This window comes from Macrobrachium rosenbergii, chromosome 3 (genome assembly GCF_040412425.1).
Source record: "Macrobrachium rosenbergii isolate ZJJX-2024 chromosome 3, ASM4041242v1, whole genome shotgun sequence".
NCBI lineage: Eukaryota > Metazoa > Arthropoda > Malacostraca > Decapoda > Palaemonidae > Macrobrachium > Macrobrachium rosenbergii.
In genome coordinates, this window is record NC_089743.1 from 69,337,577 (window position 1) to 69,361,485 (window position 23,909).

Here is a 23,909-nt window from a genome sequence, read left to right on the forward strand (position 1 = left end):
CCAGCCTACGCTGAAAGTATTCCTAATGTAAAGGACCTCAGGTTTGTATAGTTAAGAAAAATACAATTTACTTTCAAAAACTGTGATTTTACATTGTTATGAGATGTATGTGAAGGTATATAAAGTGGCTTTGGGAGGTCTGGGATAACATGTTGAAGTGATATTGCATGAAGGAAACAAGATTTTGTGAGTTATGCATAATGAATTTTTTCCTTAATAATGTGTTACTTTAAGTTTTATGATGCTTTCTAATAGGAAGGTCATTGAGCCAGAAGTAGCAGCTAAAGAAACATTGCCTGAAGTCCCCTGTGGTGAAGGAGAGGAAAAAGATGTAAAGCCAGAAGATGAAAAATTGGAGAAGTCAGTGGAATTAAAAGTAGAAGATTCAAATGAAGAGAAGGTTGAGGAATCACAGAAAAACAGTGAAGCAGCAGATCAAGAAGGAGTGGAAGTAGAAACTACTACAGAAGAATTAGGTAGTGAGAAGCAAGGTACTCTTACCCCTCCAGTTGAGGTGAAGGAAAAACAGCCTTGGTCTCAGGAAAGCATGATGAAGTTTTCTCGCAAATTTAACTTGGATCTAGCACCAAAAGTAAGATTTTATGTGATATATATTGAATTATACCTAACATGTAAAGATAGTAATAACATTTGCTTCCAGGCCCTTGAAAGTTAAATCATTAATTCTAAGATATTTAAAATGTCTCCCTCGTTTTTGTAGTATAGTATATTAGTTTCTTAAAAGTAATTTGAATATCTAGTTTTATGTAAGTAACTTACCAAGTAATTACATAGCTAACAATTTTTAATAACCAGCAGCTAAAATTTGAAAATTGGTGGTAGCGATTATTTTGTTTATTTTGGTGTAAGTAGCTAGCCCCGCCCACTTTCAGGGAAGAAGAGGAACAATATAGCAAGAAGGTTCAATTTATTTATGTCGGCTTTAGACGAAGGTTGTGAGGAGCAGCTATGGTAATTTATTTATTCTAGACGATTGGTGAAGTATTTTGGAATCTTTTGTTGCCTTTTGGCATTTTTTTAGTCAGGTTGACTTTATTTGGAAAGTTTACCAAATTTTGACTCTTGTTTGGACTTAATTGTCACTTACTTTGACGATGTCTGACGCCAGTACGTTGAGCACTCGTTATTGCAGCAAAGGCTGCAATACAAAATTGACTTCTGCCAAATATGATTTATATTCTGTGTATGCTAGTTGCAGGGGCCAACTGTGCTCTATAGGTCTTCCCTGTGCTGAATATGTTGACTGGGACCCTAGACAGTGGAAGATTTTAATTTCTCATCTTTCCAAATTGGAAAAAGACAGAATTAGGAAAGCTAATGCTAGGAGTGACAAATCTTTAGCTAGTCAGCATTCTTCTAAATCTTTGTCTGATGTTCCTGCAATTTCTGTCACGTCTCCTAATCCCAGTCCTTCAGCCTTACAACCTGTTCCCATTCCCAGCTCTCATACTTACAACCGCAATGCCGTTGCCATTCTTGAAGCATAGTTTGATCGGAAGTTTGATCAGAAGTTGGAATTATTAATGCATTCTATGTCTCGGGTGTCTCATTTTGTCAAATTATGAACCGTGCTCATAGTGAAGTGTTAGTGGAGGAGCTGGCTCTCCTAGGCAAAGGTCCATGACATACTCCTCCGCACCTGGGAGAAGTCAAGGGAGGTTGATGGGGTTTGCCCATGGGCAGTTGGCCCCTCAATCACACCTGTTGCAGATTCCCTGGTGTCGACAAAACGCCGTTGGAATGGCGTTTTCTCAGATATGTACCGTCTTTCCTCCAGTTCTGAAGCGTCAAGTCCCGAGTGCAGGCGACAGTGGCGCTTCAAGGATGAATCTACACTGCTCAAGAGGTCTGCAGTGGATGTGTCTAGCACCCCTCAGGTGCCTTGTAAGAAAGTGGAAGAAGCTGTTCCCTCTTGTAGTTTTTGCAACAGTCTGGAGCATTTTTCGCCAGAAGTTTCACCCTCCAAACGTTGTGTGTTGGATTCTGATCGTTACAAATGTCGTCGTGTTTCATTGGAGCACCCATTAGTGCCTGAGGGTTGGTGCTGGAGTGCCCATCAGCACCAGATCCTCCATTGACGCCAAGTACAGCTTCCAAGTGCCCATTGGCTCCCGAGCCCTCTGTATCTTCCGAGCTCCCAGTAACTCTCGAGCGCCCAGTGGTGCCCAATTGGCCGACGAGGACTGGTCTTGCTTCTTCATATTGGATGATGACAGCTTTTTCTTCTGTGGCGCCAGTGGTGTTAGACCCGTCTCTGGCTCCCATTCAGCAGTGCCTAGATGACATTTTGAGCTTTTTGAAACTTCAACCTCCTCCACTTAGTATGGTTGATTCGCCTCTTTCTCCAGTCTTGTCAGCTGAGGAGGAAGCTCAAGATCAGGAAGAGGATACTCCTACCATGGCATATTGAGCCCACTTTTGTGCTTCCTGCTTCGCTCCTTTCCAGGAATTAATCTCAATGTATGTTATAGGTATTTTAACCCCTTCCCTCTCACATTTTTTATCCCAACTTCCAGTCTTTATGAAGCATATTTTTTTATTGTTTATTTCTAAAGTATATGCTAAAGTGATAAATCACCTCGAATATTTCTTAAAAAAATATTTTTTTTGTCAGGATAGTCTTCAACTATTACATAACTTCTCAAGGCCGAGTTTTCTCGAAATTATAAAAACAAGGAAAATAACAAATAAAGAATATATTTATCGCATTTTTCTTCTATATTTTTATTCTTTCATAATTCTTCAATATAACAATAAAATAATTACACATGATAAATGTAAAACTTTATAACATAACTGATCTTCAAAAGAAAATAAAAGAGCAAATTTTTATTACAAAAAAAAATCTTGCATTTATGAAAAAAATGCAATATGAAAAAGTAAAGCCTGGTGACTAACATAGAAGAAAAAATATGATGCCAAAATATGATACTTTCAATAGAAAATGTAAAGGTTTCATTATCACAAGAAGAAAAAGATTCTTGCCTTTATGAAAAGTAATAGAAAAGGACAAATTGAAATGAAAGGTTTTACCTTCATCATAATGAATAATACTTTTCTTTCCGTATTACCTATTTCAGCTTTATATTTTGAAAATAAATGTATTTACTCCTGTACAGAACATAAAATAAAATAAATTCTTTCATCTTTTCCTAAAAGTTATCCGTGTGATATATCCTAAAGCAAGGAGTTATACACAGTGCTACATCACACACTAAACAGCAGTATCTGCTTTCCTTCCTTAGCCTTTTTCCACTTGCATCTCGCTTTCTGCTACAAACTACACATTGTCTTGTGGGGTTACTTTTCTTTTCTGTAGGTGGCACGACATCTGGGAAGTGCCTTTCTGTAAGACGAAGAGGGTGAGGTACACTACTTGGTCGTCCTACTTTTGATGACATCATAGGTGTATGGTACTTTTTATTGTCGGTCAATCACTTGAAGACGGTACTTTAGAGCTGTTGTTTCTCCTCCTGATTTTAGATACAAAAGATAGGAATTCCACAATCTTTAAGTCGATAATATGAAAGAATATTTTCTTGTAATACCTCTTTCTCCTTTTTCTTGTAAGAGGATAATCCTGGAGACGTTGATCTACTTTGTCAACTCCTCCCATTGTGTTATTGTAGTCCATAACTAGTTTAGGTTTCTTCACCAATTTTCCTCTTTTTCTGTTTCTACCATTTCTGTGTTATGGACTGTGAAAGTAATACAACATCTTTCTTATCCTTCCATTTTATTGCTGTTACTTTTCTTCTTTTGTAAGCCACCATACCGCCTTTCTGCAGTTTTTCTTGTTTCAATCCAGAGGGCATTTCCTTTCTACTAACACGGACAGTGCCATATACATCTGTTTCATTTTCTGTCAGTAAATCTGCTAATTGGGAGAGTTATAATAATTATCCATTGTAAGGCAATAGCCTTTTTCAGTAATGGCTTCATCAGCGTCATATAACAATTTTTGAAGACACTGGAAGGTCTTCATAATCATTATCAAACATTGTTCCTTGACCTGTATAAATGACAAAATTCCAAACATATCCTGATTCTGATTCACACAACATGAAATATTTTATCCCAAATCTAGCTCTTTTTTTAGTGGCAAATATTGTACCCAACCAAGACGCCCTTTATAAAGTAAAAGACTTTTTCGTCTATAGCTACATTTTGTTTAGGCGTGTACATACTTTTGAATTTGCTAACAATGCTATTATAAAACTTCCAGATTTTGTTGAGCTTTGGGCAAGGATGAGTGGCAGGGTCAAAATCCTCATTATTTGACAAATGCAAATACTGTTTTATTTTGCAAAATCTCCGATATGGCATAATTTTAGCAAAAATTGTGTATGTAACAAAGGCATCTTAGACCAGCATTGGCTTTCTTCAGGTTTCTTTACAATCCCCTGTAGCATAATAACACTCCAAGGAAAATCCTCATTTCTTCCCGATATGTTGGGTGCCATTTCTTTTTCTCTGTTTCTGATTTTCCACTCAACTTTTGTTCAGCATTCCTGTTCGTCTCTGTGACAATAATGTCTAAAATATTGTCATCAAGAAATGACTCAAAATACTGAATATATGTATTTTCTTCATGATCTTCAGTATTATATACATGATGAATTATATTATCACCAATAAAGGGAAATGCAGGCTGTGGAGGAGAGGGTGGTTTATCATCCGAAATTGTTATTCTTTGCCAGCCTTGGTTATCAGGAACATTATCGCTATCATCTTCATCTGAAGTATCAGAGTATTCTGACGCCATATCACCATCACTTTCGCTCCCTGAATCGTCCATTCCATCATAATACTCTGTATCACTGTCACTCACTACTCATGATAGTTATATCAATAATAATAAAAGAAAATCCGGAAAAACAATGGAAATCCTGCCTGATGAAAGGACGCCGTCTCCAATGGCTAACTGGCGCCAAGGTAGCTACAATTTTCTAAAAAAAGGCACTTATATGCATAGAAAATGGCTTTCTATAGTGGGAGACTAATATAAACAACAGCCGAGTTTACTGGGAGTTGCTAGGAAAGAGATAACAGAATTTCGAGTATACTCGGGCTTACTGAAATATGACGGTTATCTTAAACCCGAGAATACATGGGGTTGAGCGGGAAGAGGTTAAAGACGAGAGAGCTTTGGTGCTCCTTTACATCCAAAGGGGGTCACGTCTGCACAGAAATCAACTCGACTGTTCTCTCCTCTAGTGCGTGACTTCCTTCTCCCTCAGGGAGTAGTTAATGGTATCGCTTCTGACTTGCAAAAGAGGTCGACGCAAGATCTCCTGACCCAGTCTTCTAAATGCGCTCGAGAGAATTTTTCCTGTAGTGCCAAGTCTTCCCCTCCTGTGCAGCGCCAGGCAAAGATTTCAGTCTAGGGCTCGTGCTAACATCCGTTTCTCTTCCAAGGCCATCAAAAAGTCTTCATCCAAACCTTCTTCCAAAAAGTGAGGAAAGTTTTCCCCGTGCAGCAGTAGGCACCAGGCTCCTTCTTTTTTGGGAAGAATGGAACAAGAGAAAAGCTAGTGGGTAACAGAGGTACTCAAGAACAGATATTCTATTCCTTTGTAGATTATCCATCCTTAGTCAAGAAACCCATTGCATTAACCACATACAGTCAACCCCCTGTATTCATGGGGGATGAGTACCACACCCACCGCGAATAGCTAAAATCTGCGAATATTAGAACCCTTCTAAAAACACTTGGAAAAAATGTATCCCAAACATAGCCTAGCCTACACTAGGGTATTCAGTACCATGTATACATGTATGGTAGCCTAGCTTACACTGTAAAGAATACTCTATACATATACGGTATAGTATTTATTAATAACAGCTAATTCTGGAGGTTCATGCAGATTGACTTATGGTAATTCAGTACAAAGAGAAATTGAATAACAGACAAGAATTAGCGTAGCCTAACTATGGTATATCGTATACATATACGGTGGTGTAGCCTACATTATACTGTACTCTATATTCACATATTAATATCGTATTATATAAATAACGAATATGCATCTTTTCCATGGATCTTTTAAAATGTTATGCTTTACTTCCCTGTATCCAATAATTTTGTATATATTCTTATATTGCTTTTGTATTATAAAGTGCGATCATAGTGATCAGTGTTTTGGTTTGGAAATCGATTACGCAGTAAGTTTATTTTGCCATATTTAACTCATTTCAGAGCGCTTTTCATGAATGTGCATAACTGTGTCTCTTTCCACCCTCTTTTCCATAAGGATGGAGGACAGAAGGGAAAAGAGAAAGAAGTATCGACTGGGCAGAAGTTCTCCTACTGCAGATGCTTGGATGAAATGATACTTTGTCGAGTCTGGAACTAGCAGCGACATTGCCAAGACCTGGGGATGGATTCCTTCAGGAGAAGTATCTATTTCCCTTGGGTCTTGGCAGTTCTTTTCACCAAACTTCCATCCCACTTCCTCTCCCGTGCTTCCGATTCAGGAAATGCCAGCCCAGCTAGAGCTAATCATCTTAGTATCCTGTCATCTTGCAGAAGCTTCCTCATGGTGGAGAATGAAGGAGATCTGCTTCCAGTCCTCCATCTTCGAAGTATGAGGAAAGAGTTAGGCTAATGCTTGATTGAAGGAACCTTCGAATATGCTTGCATATTCTCCTCACCTCGTGTGTCTACTCCCAGATTCACTGATCAAGGAATAGGCGCACACCTGTAAGACTTTGTCTTGAAGGTGTGTGACCGAGACAATTAGAACCTTCTCATCAACATCCTGAACTCAAGGCAGCCTTTTGGCCTTCCAAAAGTTTTGTGACACTCAGTGGTTTCATTGTACAGTAGTGGCATTTGTCGACAAAGAAGAGGGAATGGTTTTTTCCTCCTGTTTCATCTGTCGACATTTGCAGGTACTCGAGTGTTCTCTAGCGCATTGGACAGCTCAATTAGCCAGATACATTCCCAGTGGCAGTGTATTGGTAGGTGAGCTTAGCCTCGCGTTTGAGTGGTCAGGACGGAATGTGCTCTTCACTCTTTTCTTCACGAAGATTCATGAAGAGACTGCTCGACTGAGAGATCCCTGCCATGTTTGTGTTTGCCTCCCGACATAACAAAGTTGGTAGTTTTCTCGCTCCTTTGTACCAGACTCAGGGGCCGCTACAGTGAGGTATGCTGTCTTTTTGGACAACATCGATATCTACATTTTTCCCGCTTTTTTGTCTGTTTCGCTAGGGGTTCACAAACATTTCTCTCCCTGACTTACGGACAAATACTGGAAGACTTAGCCTTTCACCTGACCTGATAGCTCTGCTTCCGAGGTATCAAGAAGAGTTCTCCTTGACCCAGCCTCCTGTAGCAGCTACACTAAAAGCAGTTCTTCAGGCAGTACATCCCTGTGTGTTCAGGATTGGGAGACTTTCCAGCTTTCCTTGCAAGCACAGGCTTTCTTGCCAAGCGGCAACTGATATAGCTGGATATCTCTTGAAGTTCTCTGCAACACTGTTCCAGGGACTAGATCCATCTTCGCTCGTTGGTGTTGTTGACGGAATGTCTTTCCAGGCAGAGTTGCTCTTCAAGTCTGGACTTCCTCGTCTTCTCTGCCGAGGGTTGCTTCTCTCTGTTTCAGTTGTGAAGAACGTAGGCCCTTGTGACCTAGTGTTATATCTGAAGTACCCTTTTTCTCCTCAGTTGAGATTTAGATACTGGTGAGAAACTTCTTCGGCCTTGCTGTCCAAGGGAGCTGTTCCCTGGATGGCATGTGACTCTCGTTTAGGGTTCCTGTCCCATGCTCTGCACATGCCCTTACAAGAGTAGTCGGACAGAGATGTGCCTTCTTAGGACCATCTCTCATCTAGCTTTGGCGTAGAAGACGGAAGAACAGGTAAAGGGGATCAATACCTCGACTCCTTCTCAGATGTCATAAGTGGATTCCAAATCCATCGCCATCTATTGTCAGGTTCGAGTCCTTCTTGTTCGCCTCCTCCTTGGACTTTGTATCAGTGATCCAGATCAGTCATTACCTTGTCCTATTAGGGAGCTGTGGTACTTTCCGAAAAGGCTCAACATTCCTAACCTGGATGTCGTTGATGTTTTCACTAGTACTATCTCTCCCAAGGAAGAAGTGTCCAAGGGCACATCTTTCTCCTGGCTTCGTGAAGCAATCAAAGGAGGTATTTGGCTGCTGGCAGTGACGATACCGGTACTTTCCACCCGAGAGCTCATGAAGTCAATGACTTGGTCCATCCCTCGCATTCTGGAAGTTTCTGTCAGTTTGGAAGCAAGATGTGGTCTTATAGACCACACTCTTGTCTTCTACCTTCGGTCTTGCCCACAGGCTCTTGGAACCTTTTTTCCTTGGTCCTGTGTGGCTGCTCAACAAGTTGTGTTTTCTTACCGGCTCCTTCAAGAGGACAGGTAGCATCTCACATAAGGTGTTGGTTCTGTAAGTTAGAAGGATCTGAGAGTGACTGGCCTCTCCTCCTCTTCCTTCCTCTTCCCCCTACTTCTCCTCCTTCAGGATGAGAATAGGACTTGAACCAACACTTGCTGGATCTGGTGTCTGATACGGTAAGACTACACATAGACCACCCATTTCTTCTAGAATCATAGAAGCAATTCCGCTCCTTCCTCTAGCAAGGGGAAGAAGGAGATACTGGCAATAAGGAAACCCTATCTCAGGTTTTCCTTACTGCCTCTGACTCTTAGAGTCTTCCCAGCCCATTTCGTATGAGTTATGTTTCCTCACTCATGCGAGAAGGTCCAGTATCTGACATTTGATCTTGCAGTTCCTACACTCCGAGCAATATGTCAGGGGCATGGTACTCATCCTCACTCTTTCGAGCACGAGTAGTCCAGGTGTGCAGAACTCCAGTCAGTTCAAGAGACTCACTCAGATTCCTCCCTCCAACCAGGAAGTGTTCCTAATGTAAAGGACCGATGGTTTGTATATCGTGTCAGAACAAATCACAATTTTTAAGAGTACAGTAAATTGCATTTTTCCTAACTGAACAAACCTGAGGTCCCTTACATTACATTTTTATGCCCGCCTCACGCCACCCCTCAGTCTGAACCTGGGCCAAAAGGCAAACTGGAATGTTTATATCCAGGCAGGCGGGTATTCCTGCTTACTTGATGGTAGATACTGCCTAACCACCTTGTTCAAGAGTTTGATAGCTGTGTCCAGCTTCGCCGTAAGTAATTCCTAATGTAAAGGACCTCAGGTTTGTATAGTTAGGAAAAATATAATTTACTTTAAAAAATTGTGATTTTTAATGCTTGAATAAGTCCACAAATCCCACCTCCTATCAAAGTGGGAATCAGCTATGTAATTACTTGGTAAGTTACGTATATAAAAATGACATTTTTTTAATAAATAAAGTTTTATATATACTTAGCAAGTAATTACAGATTGGGAGCCCTCCCTCCTCCCCTCTCATTGACATTGCAAGATAAATAAATTGAACCTTCTTGCTATGTTGTTCCTCTTCTTCCCCGAAAGTGGGCGGGGCTAACTACTTACACCAAAGAAAACAAAAGGATTGCTACCGCGAATTTTCAAATTTTAGCTGCCGGTTATTGGATATTGTTAGCTATGTAATTACTTGGTAAGCATATATAAAACTTTATTTTATTGCAAAAATGCCATTGTGTTGTGAAAGTTGGGATGAATATACTCCTCATTTAGGATTACTCTCTCTCTCTCTCTCTCTCTCTCTCTCTCTCTCTCTCTCTCTCTCTCTCTCTCTCTCTCTCTCTCTCTCTCTTTTGAACTCCAGTATGAACCCTAACATCTCCCATCCTTATATTTCACCTTACCCCCAAAGAAAAATTATATTTATTTGTACAAAAATCATAACCTTTGTGTTGCCACTTCTAGATGGCCGTTATCAAAGAGGGAACATTAGTGGTAGCTACAAAAATATACATTAGCCTGTGTCTTAGAGACTGTCAGTCTATTAAATAGAGTTTTGGGTAAAGTTTGGCATTAGACTCACATATCCATGTAGTTCAAATTACATTTTAAATCATGTTAGCATTCATGCTAGCTCATCATCAGATTGGTGCAAGAAAGGGGGTCTAGAAATGGGTCACGCTTTGGGGAATATTAAAAGAAATAAATGAGGAAAGAGGGTTTACAGGCATTGGAGATAGGGACTAAATGGGTGCTGCTAAGAATCTTTAGTGAATGAATAAACTTTAAGTAATTTGGCTTTGATTGGACTGAACATTCAAGAACAATATAGCCAGATCTAACCTTGTTTTTCCATTAATGTATTAATGTAAGTAGTTAATTGAAACCAATCAGGAAAATTTTTGTGAAGAAACGTTAAGAAAAGCCAATCTGAAAAAAACTGACAAGCAGTCTGAAAGAAACCACTAAGAAAAGCCAATCTGATAACAACTAAGAAAAGCCAGTCTGAAAGCACACTTAAGAGAAGCCAGCCTGAAAGAAACCACTAAGAAAAGCCAGTCTGGAAGAAACTACTGAGAAAAGGCAATCTGAAAAAACTGTACTAAGAACTGAAAAATATCAAAAGCCAGTTTAAGAGAAATCCCTAAGAAAAGCCAGCCTGAAAGTTAGTCAGTGATAGGGGAAATGGCCATTGTAAACATCACAGGTCCTGAACAAAGCACCATGACCAACATAAAGGGACTGGTAATATTAGTTCATTGTGAAGAATGGTTGGCCATTCCAAAAGTTAATTCATTCATTGTTAAATTAATTATGGAGAGTGAAAGCTCATATGTCATGCAAAATTAAATTTATTTGGAATTTTTTTCCACAGCTGCTTTTCTCCCGAGGATCGTTAGTTGAACTTCTCATCTCATCAAATGTTGCCAGGTATTTCATGGAAGGTTTTTGTTTGCAAAGTATGCAAAAAGTTTACTGCAAAGGAATATTTGTCTTTAGTAAAACAAGTGCCATAGAAAAAAATTTTTATATCTTGACTTAAAATTGCTTGCTATTATATATATACTGTACTCTTCTATAGTTATTTTTATTGCTCATGTATGTAACATAAAAGAAGTAAGGTTAGAGTGGTACTGTACAAGACTGAATCATTTTCAACGAAATATCTGTATTCATTATCTGTTTTGGATGTCCATCAACTTAATGCGTATCATCCATTACAAAATCATGTAGTGAATTCATTGCTATGTTGAAAACTAGGTAGGAAATTTAAGGATTTTTTATTTGTAAGGCATGATTTCAACTTATTGTATTCCATTTTTTCATGCAACAATTACATGGCAAAATAATTCTACAATGTTACCTTTTTATACAGATATGCTGAATTCAAGTGTATCACACGTGTACTAACTTGGATATCTAGCGGAGAAGACAAGGGAGAACTTGTGGTGGTACCATGTTCCCGAAGTGATGTATTTACAACTGAAAGTCTTTCCCTTATTGAAAAAAGACTCTTGATGAAACTTCTCGAGTTTTGTCATAGTTATGACAAAAATCCAGAGCAATTAGAAGGTGAGAATACAGGAATTTGTTGCATTTTTATAAAAATATTTTTCAAGCTTGATACTAAGCAATCCCTGTAGGAGGCTGCTGTCTTCTGTGTGTCTGGTCTGATGTATAGTAGGCAGTATGAAAGTGATTTGCAGAATCTCTTTGTATCACAAGTGCATTTTACTTTTTATATGCTTGGCATGGTGTCATTCATAGCTGTCAGACTATTTGTACAGGACCATGTCCTTTGTCATTTTTGCTTCTTTTAAGGAAAACTTTATACCTCCCTCTTGATTCTAGAAATTAGATTAGTTAAAATTCTGTGAAATAATAATAGAATTTACTAGCAATTTCTGATTAATATGACCAAAGTTGTATGAATATGTAATGAGTTATTTGTTAGATGATCTTTAAACGATAAAAGTTAGAAAAAAGTTGAGTATTAGCAGCCTGCAATGGAATGGCCATGACCTGAGTATTCATCCAGTGTTACTCTTTTATTTCAGAATTTTCAGACAATACGTTTACTGAATTTTTGAAGTCACGAAGGCAGACGTCAAACTTGATACACTTCGTTACTGAATCTATTGCTATGGTTGATGGTAATGTGCCTTGCTCTGAAGGACTTGAGAAAACCAAATTATTCCTGACGAGTCTTGGCCGATATGGCACTACTCCTTTCCTGTTTTCAATGTATGGATGTGGAGAACTCCCTCAGGCATTTTGCAGGTAAGATCTAAGTAAACACCATTTCAGGGTGCTGAACAATTATGAATTTTTTCATGTTCAGTTTTTTTTTTCTCATATACTTATAAATTTTCCTCTTTATTTTATTTTGTTTATATTTCTTTTGCTACTGTACTTGCATTTTAAATATTTGTTTCATCATAACCATATCACTCAAATATGCATAAAATTGTGGTCTTCTTATGTCCCTAGACCCAAAAATCCTTTGTCTCACTACCAGAAGATCAGTGGTAGCATGACACATTTCACCTGGAACTTTTTAATGTTGTAGAGCTGTAAATAGCTGAGCAGAATTCTGAAGACTGTTTCCTTCACTGCAGGATTGCAAGTGATCATTGCTCTTCTTAATTTAGTCATTCTTCTTTGTTATGACAGCTGGAGCTGCTGTTTTATTTACAAGTCTGTTGTGAAGTAGGTAGTTTTCTCAGTGCATAGGTGTCTTTGGTATGATGGTTAATGTCTCCCCATCATGATTCTTTTGTGCTCTAAGCATATGATGCGATAACACCAGGTATTTGCCTTGTAAGGAGCACAAAGGATGGTCAGTGTCTCAGTGGAAGAAGTTCAGTTCCAAGAGAAGGGAACCAGGAAAACTTTAGTGTCATTTAGAAGTAACACAACCCCCTTCACCCTATCCTGTTGGGACTGTTCCTCATTGACCCCTTTTGTTGCTGTATGGTTTAGGAAGAATTCAGCTAGGACACTGGTATGTCTCCCTTTTTTCTCCTCATCCAGTGGAGCAGGTTCTCTGCCAGTGATTGTTCCACATACACTCTTGAGCAGTCTTGTAGTACCACTGCTTCATCCTCTGCTACAACTATACACTATTCTGAAGCTCCCTTCAGATCCTCACTAGTGCTGTTGATGTCCTTCCCTAGGGAAGATTACTGCCATTTCGACTGCTGCAGCTGTTGTGATTCATGGATTTTCTTAGATGATTGCCTGAACCTCATCTTTGGCTTGAGTGAGAGAAAAAGTGGTAGCAAAGCATGCTCTCACTCTTCCTCCAAGGTTGTTTTACACCTCCTTGTCTTCTTCAAACATTTCCTAGTCTCCAGACTGCTGAAGGAGCAGGAAGAAGTCTCAGAAGTCCTCTCCCCATGAGAGGGCCCATCACACTTCCTGGAGATGCCACTTCTCAAAGAGGGCCCATGAAGATATCTCCTGTTCACAGTACTGATCCTGCACAAGGAAGGTTAGATAATACACTCCACAAGCATGCTTGTGATTATAAGCCTGCTTTCTCATTCAGTGAAACAGTCGCCATGGTTACACTACACGTGTCATTTTGGTTGAATGTCTAACGAAGCAACATAATGAATCTGCATCTTTTCCAGGAATCTTTTAAAATATTATGCCGTAATTCACTGTATCCAGTAGTATTGTATATATTCTTATATTGCTTTTAATTATAAATTGCGATCAGCAATCAATGTTTTGGTTTGGAAATGTTTATGGGGTGTTTATTTCGCCGCATTTAACTCGGTTCAGAGCGCTTTTCTTGCTTCTAGTTAGCGTAAATGAATCTCTAGAGTCTAGATACTATATTTATAAGGGGCATTGTTATTTTTTGTTTTACGAAGTGTTTTTAAGTCGAAATATAACTAAAATACATCTCGTTGTGAAATTAATTTAGCTATTATTTTCATTAATAATAGATGATGATTGATAATGGCCGTTTGGGGGCGTTTGTTTTGTGTAAAAAAAATTCAAGATTCTGTTCGCTATTTTCACTTGATTTCATCATAATATGAGCTTTACATATTTATTGTTTATCGGCGTAAAAATAACAGTAATGTGTTCTTTCATGCCCAGTAGTTTTGATTAAAATACTTTCTCTCCCATTTTAATTACAATCAAGTTTCATCCATGTTACCAATGCGCGATAATTTGCAGTATAGTCATTAGCAGCTTGAACATTGTTTTCTCAGCTTCGGCTACAACTTGCAGCTTAAATTTAGTAGTATACTTCCTTGACGATCTTTTATCCATACCGAATGAGGTTATAATGTAAAAATATATCAGTCCTGTTCTACTTAATTTCATTTATGCCATAACCTACAGTAATTGTTTATTACCGTACGATGGTTGAAATATCAGGTAAACGGCTGTTGTTATCCGATTCAGTTATAAGCAAAACAACAGTTTCTTGGTCGACTGTTTATGGCTGTACGCATTTATGCAAGAGTATAATGTTACCAATAATACTTTTATCATTCTCTTTTACTTTTTTTACTAGAAGATGGGATAAAGAGATGGAAAAAAAGTTGTCTATTGTAATTTGGTCTCTCTCACTGCCTGATTACGCTGCTGCCTCTTCCCATGCGAAATTTAAAAATATTTTATAAATAATATTGTCGTATCAGCATTAATTGCTTACCCCATTGCAAAATCGAATTATCGTAAGGTGCATTATCGTAACTCAAGCATTACCCGAGTACAGTATTTTAATAGTTTTATCACAAAAAGTGCATTTAGTCATGAAAATGAGATGAAAATAAGTGAATATTTCTCAGTGAAAAATATCGCGAATGGGCAAATTTTCCACGAATAATGGGTAGATACATTCCAAAGAGAAATCCGTGAATACATGAGTCTGTGAATTGTGAGACTGTGAATGTGGGGGGTTTACTGTATCAGTGTGGTGCATGTGTTTTGTCTGCTTGGTGAGCACATAGCTACAGTGCTACACACTTTGATGTCTTCCAAAAATGTTTTTATGGTAAATTTTGTATGTTACTGTACTAAAATAACAAGAAAAGCAAATTCCCATCACAGATTTACAGCATTAGAATATTTATACTATAATGGCCGTGCTTCATATGCAATTGCTTATTCAAGGCAAGATAGGCTATGTGTGAGTTGATGTTAACCCTTAAACGCCTATTGGACGTATCATACATCGACTAAAATTGTCTGTTGGGTGCCGAGTGGACGTACCGTACGTCGACTTAAAAAAATTTCAACCTTCGGTCAACTTTGACTCGACCGAAATGGTTGAAAAATGCATTGTAAGCTAAAACTCTTACATACTAGTAATATTCAATCATGTAGCTTCATTTTGCAACAAATTGGAAGTCTCTAGCACAATATTTCGATTTATGGTGAATTTTTGAAAAAAACTTTTTTCTTACGCATGGGCGGTAACTCAGCCGAAAATTTCATAAATTCTTTCGTCATTTTGCCTTAATTTTTGCACTGTTCTATATTAGCCATTACATAAAGTTTTATATATGAAAATGTGCACAATTTCATGTACAATACAGCAAAATACAACCCATGGTTGTAGCTTTTATCAGTTTGGAAATATTTTCATATAAACCACGATAACTGCCAAAATTTCAACCTTTAGTCAACTTTGACTCGACCGAAATGGTCAAAAAATGCAATTTTAAGCTAAAACTCTTACGATCTAGTAATATTCAATCATTTACCTTCATTTTGCAACCAATTGGAAGTCTCTAACATAATATTTCGATTTATGGTGAATTTTTGAAAAAAACTTTTTCCTTACGTCCGCGCCAGAAATTCTTTCGTCACGTTGTCGTAATGTTTGCACTGTTTTATATTAGTCGTTACATAAAGTTTTATATATGGAAATGTGCGCAATTTCATGTAGAATACAACAGAAAATAACTCATGGTTGTAGCTTTTATCAGTTTTGAAATATTTTCATATAAATCACAATAACTGCCAAAATTTCAACCTTCGGTCAACTTTAACTCGACCGAAATGGTAAAAAAACGCAATTATAAGCTAAAACTCTTACATTCTAGTAATATTCAATCATGTACCTTCATTTTGCAACAAACTGGAAGTCTCTAGCACAATATTTTGATTTATGGTGAATTTCTGAAAAAAAAAATTTTTTTTCCTTACATCTGTGCGCGGTAACTCGGCCGAACATCTCAGAAATTCTTTCGTCATGTTGTCGTAATGTTTGCATCGTTTTACATTAGTCGTTACATAAACTTTTATATATGAAAATGTGCGCAATTTCATGTAGAATACAACAGAAAATAGCTCATGGTTGTAGCTTTTATCAGTTTTGAAATATTTTCACATAAATCACGATAACTGCCAAAATTTCAACCTTCGGTCAACTTTAACTCGACCGAAATGGTAAAAAACGCAATTGTAAGCTAAAACTCTTACATTCTAGTAATATTCAATCGTTTACCTTCATTTTGCAATAAATTGAAGTCTCTAGCACAATATTTCGATTTATGGTGAATTTTTTGAAAAAACATTTTCCTTACGTCTGTGCTGTAACTCGCCGAACATCTCAGAAATTCTTTTGTCTCGTTGTTGTAATATTTGCACCGCTTTATATTAGTCGTTATATAAAGTTTTATATATGAAAATGTGTGCAATATGAGGTACAATACAACAAAAATAACTCATGGTTGTAGCTTTTATCAGTTTTGAAATATTTCCATATAAATCACGATAAATAAAAATTCAACTTTCGGTCAACTTTATCTCGACCGAAATGGTTGAAAACTGCAATTGTAAGCTAAAACACTTACAGTCCAGTAATATTCAATCAATTAGCTTCATTTTTCAACAAACGGAAGTCTCTAGCACAATATTTCGATTTATGGTGAATTTTTGAAAAACATTTTTTTACATCCGCGTGTTACAATTCATGCATCATTTTGTGATAATATTTTCTCTGTGTTGCTTTGATCATTTTAAAATTTGTTATATACCAAAATCATCGCAGTTTAGTGTACAATACAACTAATAAAAAATTAGCTCATTAGCTTTAACCGTTTTGCTTACAGCGATTTGTATACAATTATATACGAGTTTTTTTTTTTGCTGTCATATATTCCAATATTTATATATGATAATGATATTTTTTCATTTCTGATGGTTGCATACTAAACTTCAGGCAATGAGGAAAAAAAAAGAGCCAAAAATGAAATCTTAATCTAAAAATCTAAGCATGCTGTGATTTTTTGAAAAAACTTTTTTTCCGCTTCAGCGCTAACTCACCGAATGCGTAACGCATACGGGAGACGTTTTTGTAAATAGGGCTTCGGCGTTAAAGGGTTAATAATAAGTATATAATAGGTTGTTTATATTAAATAGTGGAAAAACAATTGTGAAATTTCTAATACAGTCCTGTGGTAGCAAAAGGGGCAAGGTTAAAAATGCTCTTTCAGTTGTTCAGTAAAGATTTTTAAAAGATTATTATTGTATGTAAGTTTTGTATATTTAGTTAATTTGAATGTTATCCTGAGATTACAGTAACCTGAAATTTTTAACTTTAAGGTAAATGATCAACTGTTTTTAGTGAGTACAGTATAGCTATTTTTTTTAATGACCACCCTTTAGTGCCATTAATGCTCCTGTTCTGTGTTTTTTCATGTATAGACAGGTGTTATTTGTAATTTTATACAGGGAAGTAGATATATATGTAAGGTTAATTATCATTTATACTTCATCATGCAGGTTGTGTGCAGTGTTTGAAGGGACTTACGTATTACGTCGTCCAGTATCCTCCATCATCCTGAATGAGAACAATTCCTGTGCTGGTTTGTTTTCAGAGGGGGAGCGCTTCAAGTGTTCTCATCTTGTAATGGATGCTTTCTATGCTCCAAGTCAGTATGTTTCATCTAGTCCAGATTCAAGGCGGAAGGGTATATCAAGAGGAATATTTATTGTAGACAGGTGAGAAAATGTATATATTTGGCATTGTCTAAGCAGAGCACAAGAAAATCATTTGCTTAAAATTATAGATACTGTATTGCTTGCTGTTGGGTAGGTACATTAACTTTGAGTAAGAGAATGCCTTGGCTCGTATAATGTTAAGTTGTCTAACTTTGCCTAATAAATAAAGGGGTAAAGACAGAGAATTCTTATATATGCCCACTAAAGCAAAGATATGTCCTATCTAAAATTGGATAGACAATCTGAGTATAGATCCCCTTCTGTAGGTGTGGAGTTTTCCATTTTCAAATGAGTTAATGACCTGTCAACAGCTTGTCCCAAACTTGGACAAAGTAGGGCAAGTTAACTTTATAAGTACAGACAGTCTCCAGATTACGATGGGCTCGGCTTACGACGTTCCAAGTTTATGACACTTTTCAAATATATTTATAAAAAAATTATTTCCTGAGTTACAACACGATCCAGGTTTAAGACGCTGACAATGCCAATCCGACAGAAGAAATATGGCTCCAGAATGGCAGAGTGGTCAAATTTTGGAGGTTTTTTGTTGAAAAACTCAATACAGTATAAATGCAGGATACATTGTTTTCAAAATATAAATGCAGGATACATTGTTTTCAAAACACCCAAAGGATTAAAAGTAATGTTTTCTTAGGATTTTCGACAGTATTTCGAACAACGCCAGTCCGACACCGATCAGAACGGAAGAAATATGCATCCAAACTGGCAGAGTGGTTAATATTTAGAGGGTTTTCTTTAATGAAAAACTCAATAAAAATGCAGGATTCATTGTTTTCAAGACACCCAAAGGATTAAAAGTAAAGTTTTCTTACGATTTTTGTCGGTATTTCAGACAACGCCAGTCCCACGACGATCGGAAGAAAGTAAGGCCAATTGCCCGTATCTCTCTCTCTCCCCGAATAATTCATGAATAATTTCACTCTTTTGAGATACAAGTAAGGCCAACCGCCCATATCTCTCTCTCCCTGAATAATTCATGAATAATTTCACTTTTGAGATTTAAATAAGGCCAACCGCCCGTATCTCTCAGTCCATGAATAATTCACGAATAATTTCACTCTTTTGAGATTTAAGTAAGGCCAACAGCCCATATCTCTCTCCCTCCCTGAATAATTCACAAATAATTTCACTCTTTTGAGATATAAGTAAGGCCAACCTCCCATATATCTCTCTCCCCAAATAATTCACGAATAATTTCACTTTTGAGATTTAAGTAAGGCCAACTGCTTGTATCTCTCTCTCTCTCTCTCTCCTCTCTCCCTCTCTCCCGAACAATTCCACTCTCTCTCTCTCCCGAACAATTCCACTCTCTCTCTCTCCCAAACAATTTCACTCATGAGATTTAAGTAAGGCCAACTGCCCATTCTCTCTCTCTCTCTCTCTCTCTCTCTCTCTCTCTCTTTGCAATGCATATCCTTCAAAGAAATATGGGTTACTGTGTATAAACATAAAAGTATACTAAAATTCCATCATCGGTTGTGTTACAATTTTTTTACTGCTTTGACGTAGGCTTCATGATGACACGATATCAGCTTGAGGGATTAGAAGTAGCCAATAACAAAGCTTGTAGCAACCCCCTCTCTCCATGACGATACGCTATTAGACGGAAGGACTGAGAATAGCCAATAGCAACTTGTAACAACCCCCTCCTCCCCTTCTCGCCCTCCTTAATGACATGCTATTGGCAGGAAGGGTGGGATTTTAACCAACCACAAAGCTTGTACCTCACAGGCTTTGCATAGACTAAAAGGAGGGTGAGTAGTATTCTCTCTCTCTCTCTCTCTCTCTCTCTCTGAGATAAGAGAGAGAGAGAGAATGACGGCACAAGAATTTTTTAACAAATTTGTGGGAGATGATGAGGACTAATCACGTTTGTATGATAAATAAATGACTTACCTAATAAGTATATACTCATTTTTTAATGTTAACAAGAGTAAATAATAGTAATTATATACTGTCATCACAACATTTATGCATTTTTAAAGTAAATTATTTCAATTTTTAAACAAAGAAATATCACACCCTGTCTTTTGCCCAACGCTTTGAAGCTATGGGGGAGGGTGGAACTGTCAAATATGTCAAATTACTTGACATTTCTGACCAAGGGTAGAAGATCAGTTTCTCCCTTCCTTCTTTCCTTCCTCTCTCTCTCTCTCTCTCTCTCTCTCTCTCTCTCTCTCTCTCTCTCTCTCTCTCTCTCTCTCTCTCTCTCTCTCTCTCTCTCTCTTGCACCAAAAGGAGAGAAATGGAATGAGAAATGGATAGATATATGTAAATAGATACTTAGTTCAGGCCTTCTCTCTCTCACTCTCTCAGGAAAAGATACTGCTAATTTAAGTCTCTTTACATATGCACACTGTTTGTATGTGTGTTTGTGTTCATAGTTTTAAAAATGCTTAGTAAAAGTAGTAGTACATCTTTGGGAGACAAAGAAAAAAAATAATTTTTTGTTGTTGTCAGTCTCAGTAAGAGAAATGGATTAACATTCCTCAAGAGATTAAAGAGATAAACCTCTCTCTCTCTCTCTCTCTCTCTCTCTCTCTCTCTCTCTCTCTCTCTCTCTCTCTCTCTCTCTCTCTCTCTCTCTCTCTGGCTGGAAAAGGGTACTAATGTTTAAGATGACTTTGAAATGATGTTAATGAATATAATTTCAAAGATTAATACAGTAGTAGTAATAGGATAATAATTGAAGCTATATTTATTGTAGGATGATACTTAAAGTAAAAATGGGGGACCACTGTGGTTCTGTGAAATTCCAAGTCTTTTTCTGGTATGTAAGTGGTGACACACACACACACACACACACACACACACACACACACACACACACACACACACACACACACACACACACACACTCTCTCTCTCTCTCTCTCTCTCTCTCTCTCTCTCTCTCTCTCTCTCTCTCTCTCTCTCTCTCTCTCTCTCTCTCATTTTGGAGGGTTTTTTATGAAAGACTTACAATTTTCGACGATTATTTCAGTTTACGATGATTTTCGGCTTATGAAAGTCAGAACGGAACCCCGTCAGTAAACCAGACTGTGATGGCATACAGTATTTGTAAGAAGGTGACAGTGCCAAACTTAAAGCTTAACAGACAAAGTTTCTGTAGTACCTGGTACCCTTTTAAGTCTGGGACAGGGTTGAAGAATCTGTGGGACAATAGAAGTAAAGCAAATTCTTTTAAAATTAATATAGTTAATTATTATAAATATGGTATGAAAAAGTAGGAAAGGTGGAGATGGTGCCTAAAGTAATGTTATGTTGAGGCAGTAAGATATAATAGAGCAGACAAAAATAATTGCTAATGAGGTGGAGAAAAGAAACTCTTGGGAAGAGCAATGAAAAAAAATGAAAAAATGGAAAAGGCACGCAAGTAAAAGGAATGGCAGAGGATGTGATAAAAGGGATGTATAAATGAAATGATGATCGAATTTAAAATGATCTTAGGTAAGAAAGGTAATGATACCATAAGGGAAGTTATGGACATTCTTCACACCAAAGAAAGGTAATGATACCATAAGGGAAGTTATGGACATTCTTCACACCACCCTTTTGGGAATACAGCAGTACTGTTCACAGTTATGTCACGTGAGCTCCTGTGGGGGGCCCAAAGAATTGGATGACTCAGACCTAGTTGGATGAGAATTATTTACATTATGAAGTAAATTTTTAAAAAATGGACAGAACAAGAATTGATTGTGCACTAAACTTGTCCCCCAACCAACACTGAGCCGATATGTATCATTTACAATAATTAAGTATCATACCAAATGTTATGTATAATTTACAATAATTAAAGTACCATACTAAATGGTATGTATCATTTACAATAATTAAGTACCATATTAAATGTGCACACAATTCTTTAAGTATGAAAATACATTAAAAGATATGAAAATTGCATAGTAGAATAAGAAAGTATAGAAATAGAAATGAAAATAAGCAAAACAGACAGAAAACAAATAAATGATTTCAATCACAATAAAACTCCTAACCAACAGTAGAGCACTCGGATGTCTTCACAATACTGTAGATACCTTACTTTGCTTACTATTCACATAATTATTTAAAGCATAAAATGTTATGAAACATGTCGATGTTAAAAATTTATGTAACAGTAAATATATCGAAATAGTAGAATGCATTAAAAAAAATTCATGCATAATTTGGATTTTTTCAGTCTTTGGATTCCATTGAGATTTTAGCTATTGGCATATGGAGTACACTATATGGTTCTTTTGCATTATGGTAACACATTTTATGTTTGTTAGCTACCCTATATGAATTGATTTTGCTCCTGTAGCCCTGATCGTACAAAATACATTTAGCTGATCTGGACAAGGTTGCACCCCAATGAATCTGGATTAATTAGGTAACACTTTGCTGCATGGTACATTTTGTAACAAACCTGTTTTCTATAGTAAGCAAGCCTTAAGGGGAGTGCCAACCGCTTAATTTCGAGGAATTATTGAATCTTAGTTATTAACAACTTTGGACTGGATTATGTCGAAATAAACATCCTGAAATATTATTGCTAAAAAAATGTTTTTTTGGGAGAATTTTTTTTTACATATTTGTTCACTGCATTTACCGTCCTGTGAGCAGCATTGAATGACAAATTGTCACGCAATGTCTCTATGACTTTCTAATTCTGGAGAGTTGGAAGTGAGTAATAGACTGTTTTGGACTGTTTTATGTCTAAATAAAAATATCCTGAAGTGTTATTGCTCAAAAAAAATTTTTAGATTGGTTTATTGGCAATTTTGTTCATCACTTGTATGGCACTGTGAATGACAAATTGTAAAAAACTTGTAAAAAATTGTTAAAAAATATTATACAAAAATATTTGTGTCACCCACTAAAATATCCCATTCTCTCTAGTGATAGCATCAGAGAAAATGGGTTATAAAGATAACTTGCTCAAGATGTCCTGATTATCTCAGGATTCGTGAAAAGTGGAAAAAATTTTTTCTCTCACCATTTTCTCAAAATAACTTTTTTTTCAAAAACAAATGACTATATCTCCAAGAAGACTGAACCAAATTTGATAAAACTTTCACAGCATGTAGTATAACTATATACTCTCTTTAAATTGTTGCAAGGAATATTATTTTCATACAAGTAACTTAGCAAGTGTACCATACGCGTGCATGGACCGACAGCGGACCTACAACCAAATCAACTTTCTAATGCGAGGAGCAGACCACGTGATCGTCACATGATCGATGAAAGCACGACTCCTCTCATACCTATTTTATATACATCTGTAACCATTATACTGTCACATTCCATTTATTATCATCACTGTATGCATTGTTATGCAGCTCTCCAATCATATACGTGTAATCTTCAACTGAATCTTCTCTATCAAACTGTATGTATGTTTCTGTCTGTGAACAAACACAGACGCCTAAACTTAATCCTGTTTCGATTTGTCAGATAAGTAACTACGTTGTGGCTCACAGCAGCCAATAACCTGTGTGAATATTCTATACACAAATCAGTAATAAACTAGACAACAACCAGTTGGCATGTCAGTCAGTACCTTCCTGACACAAGTAATTACATAGCTATAGTTTCTAACTTGCGCGGCAGTCTTTTATTTAAAAAACTGTGGCAGCACTTCGATTGTTTAGTGTAGTTGACAAGCCCTGCCCACTAACGGGAGTACTGGGAACGACTTAGCAGATAACCTCATTCTGTTTCTGCCGGCTCTCAAGTTAACATTGGGGGTTTGCTGCAGCTTTTTCATCAGATTTTTGGTTGTTCTTTACTGGAATTCAGCGAAGTATTGTCACTTTTTGTGTAGCCTTCAAGCTTTTATTAGCTTTCAGTCAACATTCTAGCTTTTTGCTTTAGATCATGTCTGATTCAGGTGCATCTAGTGTTCGCTAATGTAGCGAAGGTTGTAAAACCAGACTTACTAAATCATCTTATAATTCGCATACTATTTGCAGTAAATGTAGTGGGCAGGTATGTACTAAGGAGAAT

General features: G+C 37.1%; 1 protein-coding gene across 3 annotated transcripts in view; it reads left to right on the top strand.

Moving 5' to 3' along the window:
• Rep (Rab escort protein) overlaps positions 1-23,909 on the top strand; it is an 89,162-nt gene that overhangs the window by 40,641 nt on the left and 24,612 nt on the right. For all 3 annotated transcript variants that reach the window (XR_010849268.1, XM_067081221.1, XM_067081228.1), the window contains exons 5-9: positions 256-592; positions 10,792-10,847; positions 11,293-11,489; positions 11,975-12,197; positions 17,676-17,894. Coding sequence is in view for 2 of the 3 variants with exons in the window: in XM_067081221.1 (XP_066937322.1) it covers positions 256-592; positions 10,792-10,847; positions 11,293-11,489; positions 11,975-12,197; positions 17,676-17,894 (1,032 nt within the window). In the remaining variant the exon portion in view is untranslated. The remainder of the gene's footprint in view (positions 1-255; positions 593-10,791; positions 10,848-11,292; positions 11,490-11,974; positions 12,198-17,675; positions 17,895-23,909) is intronic.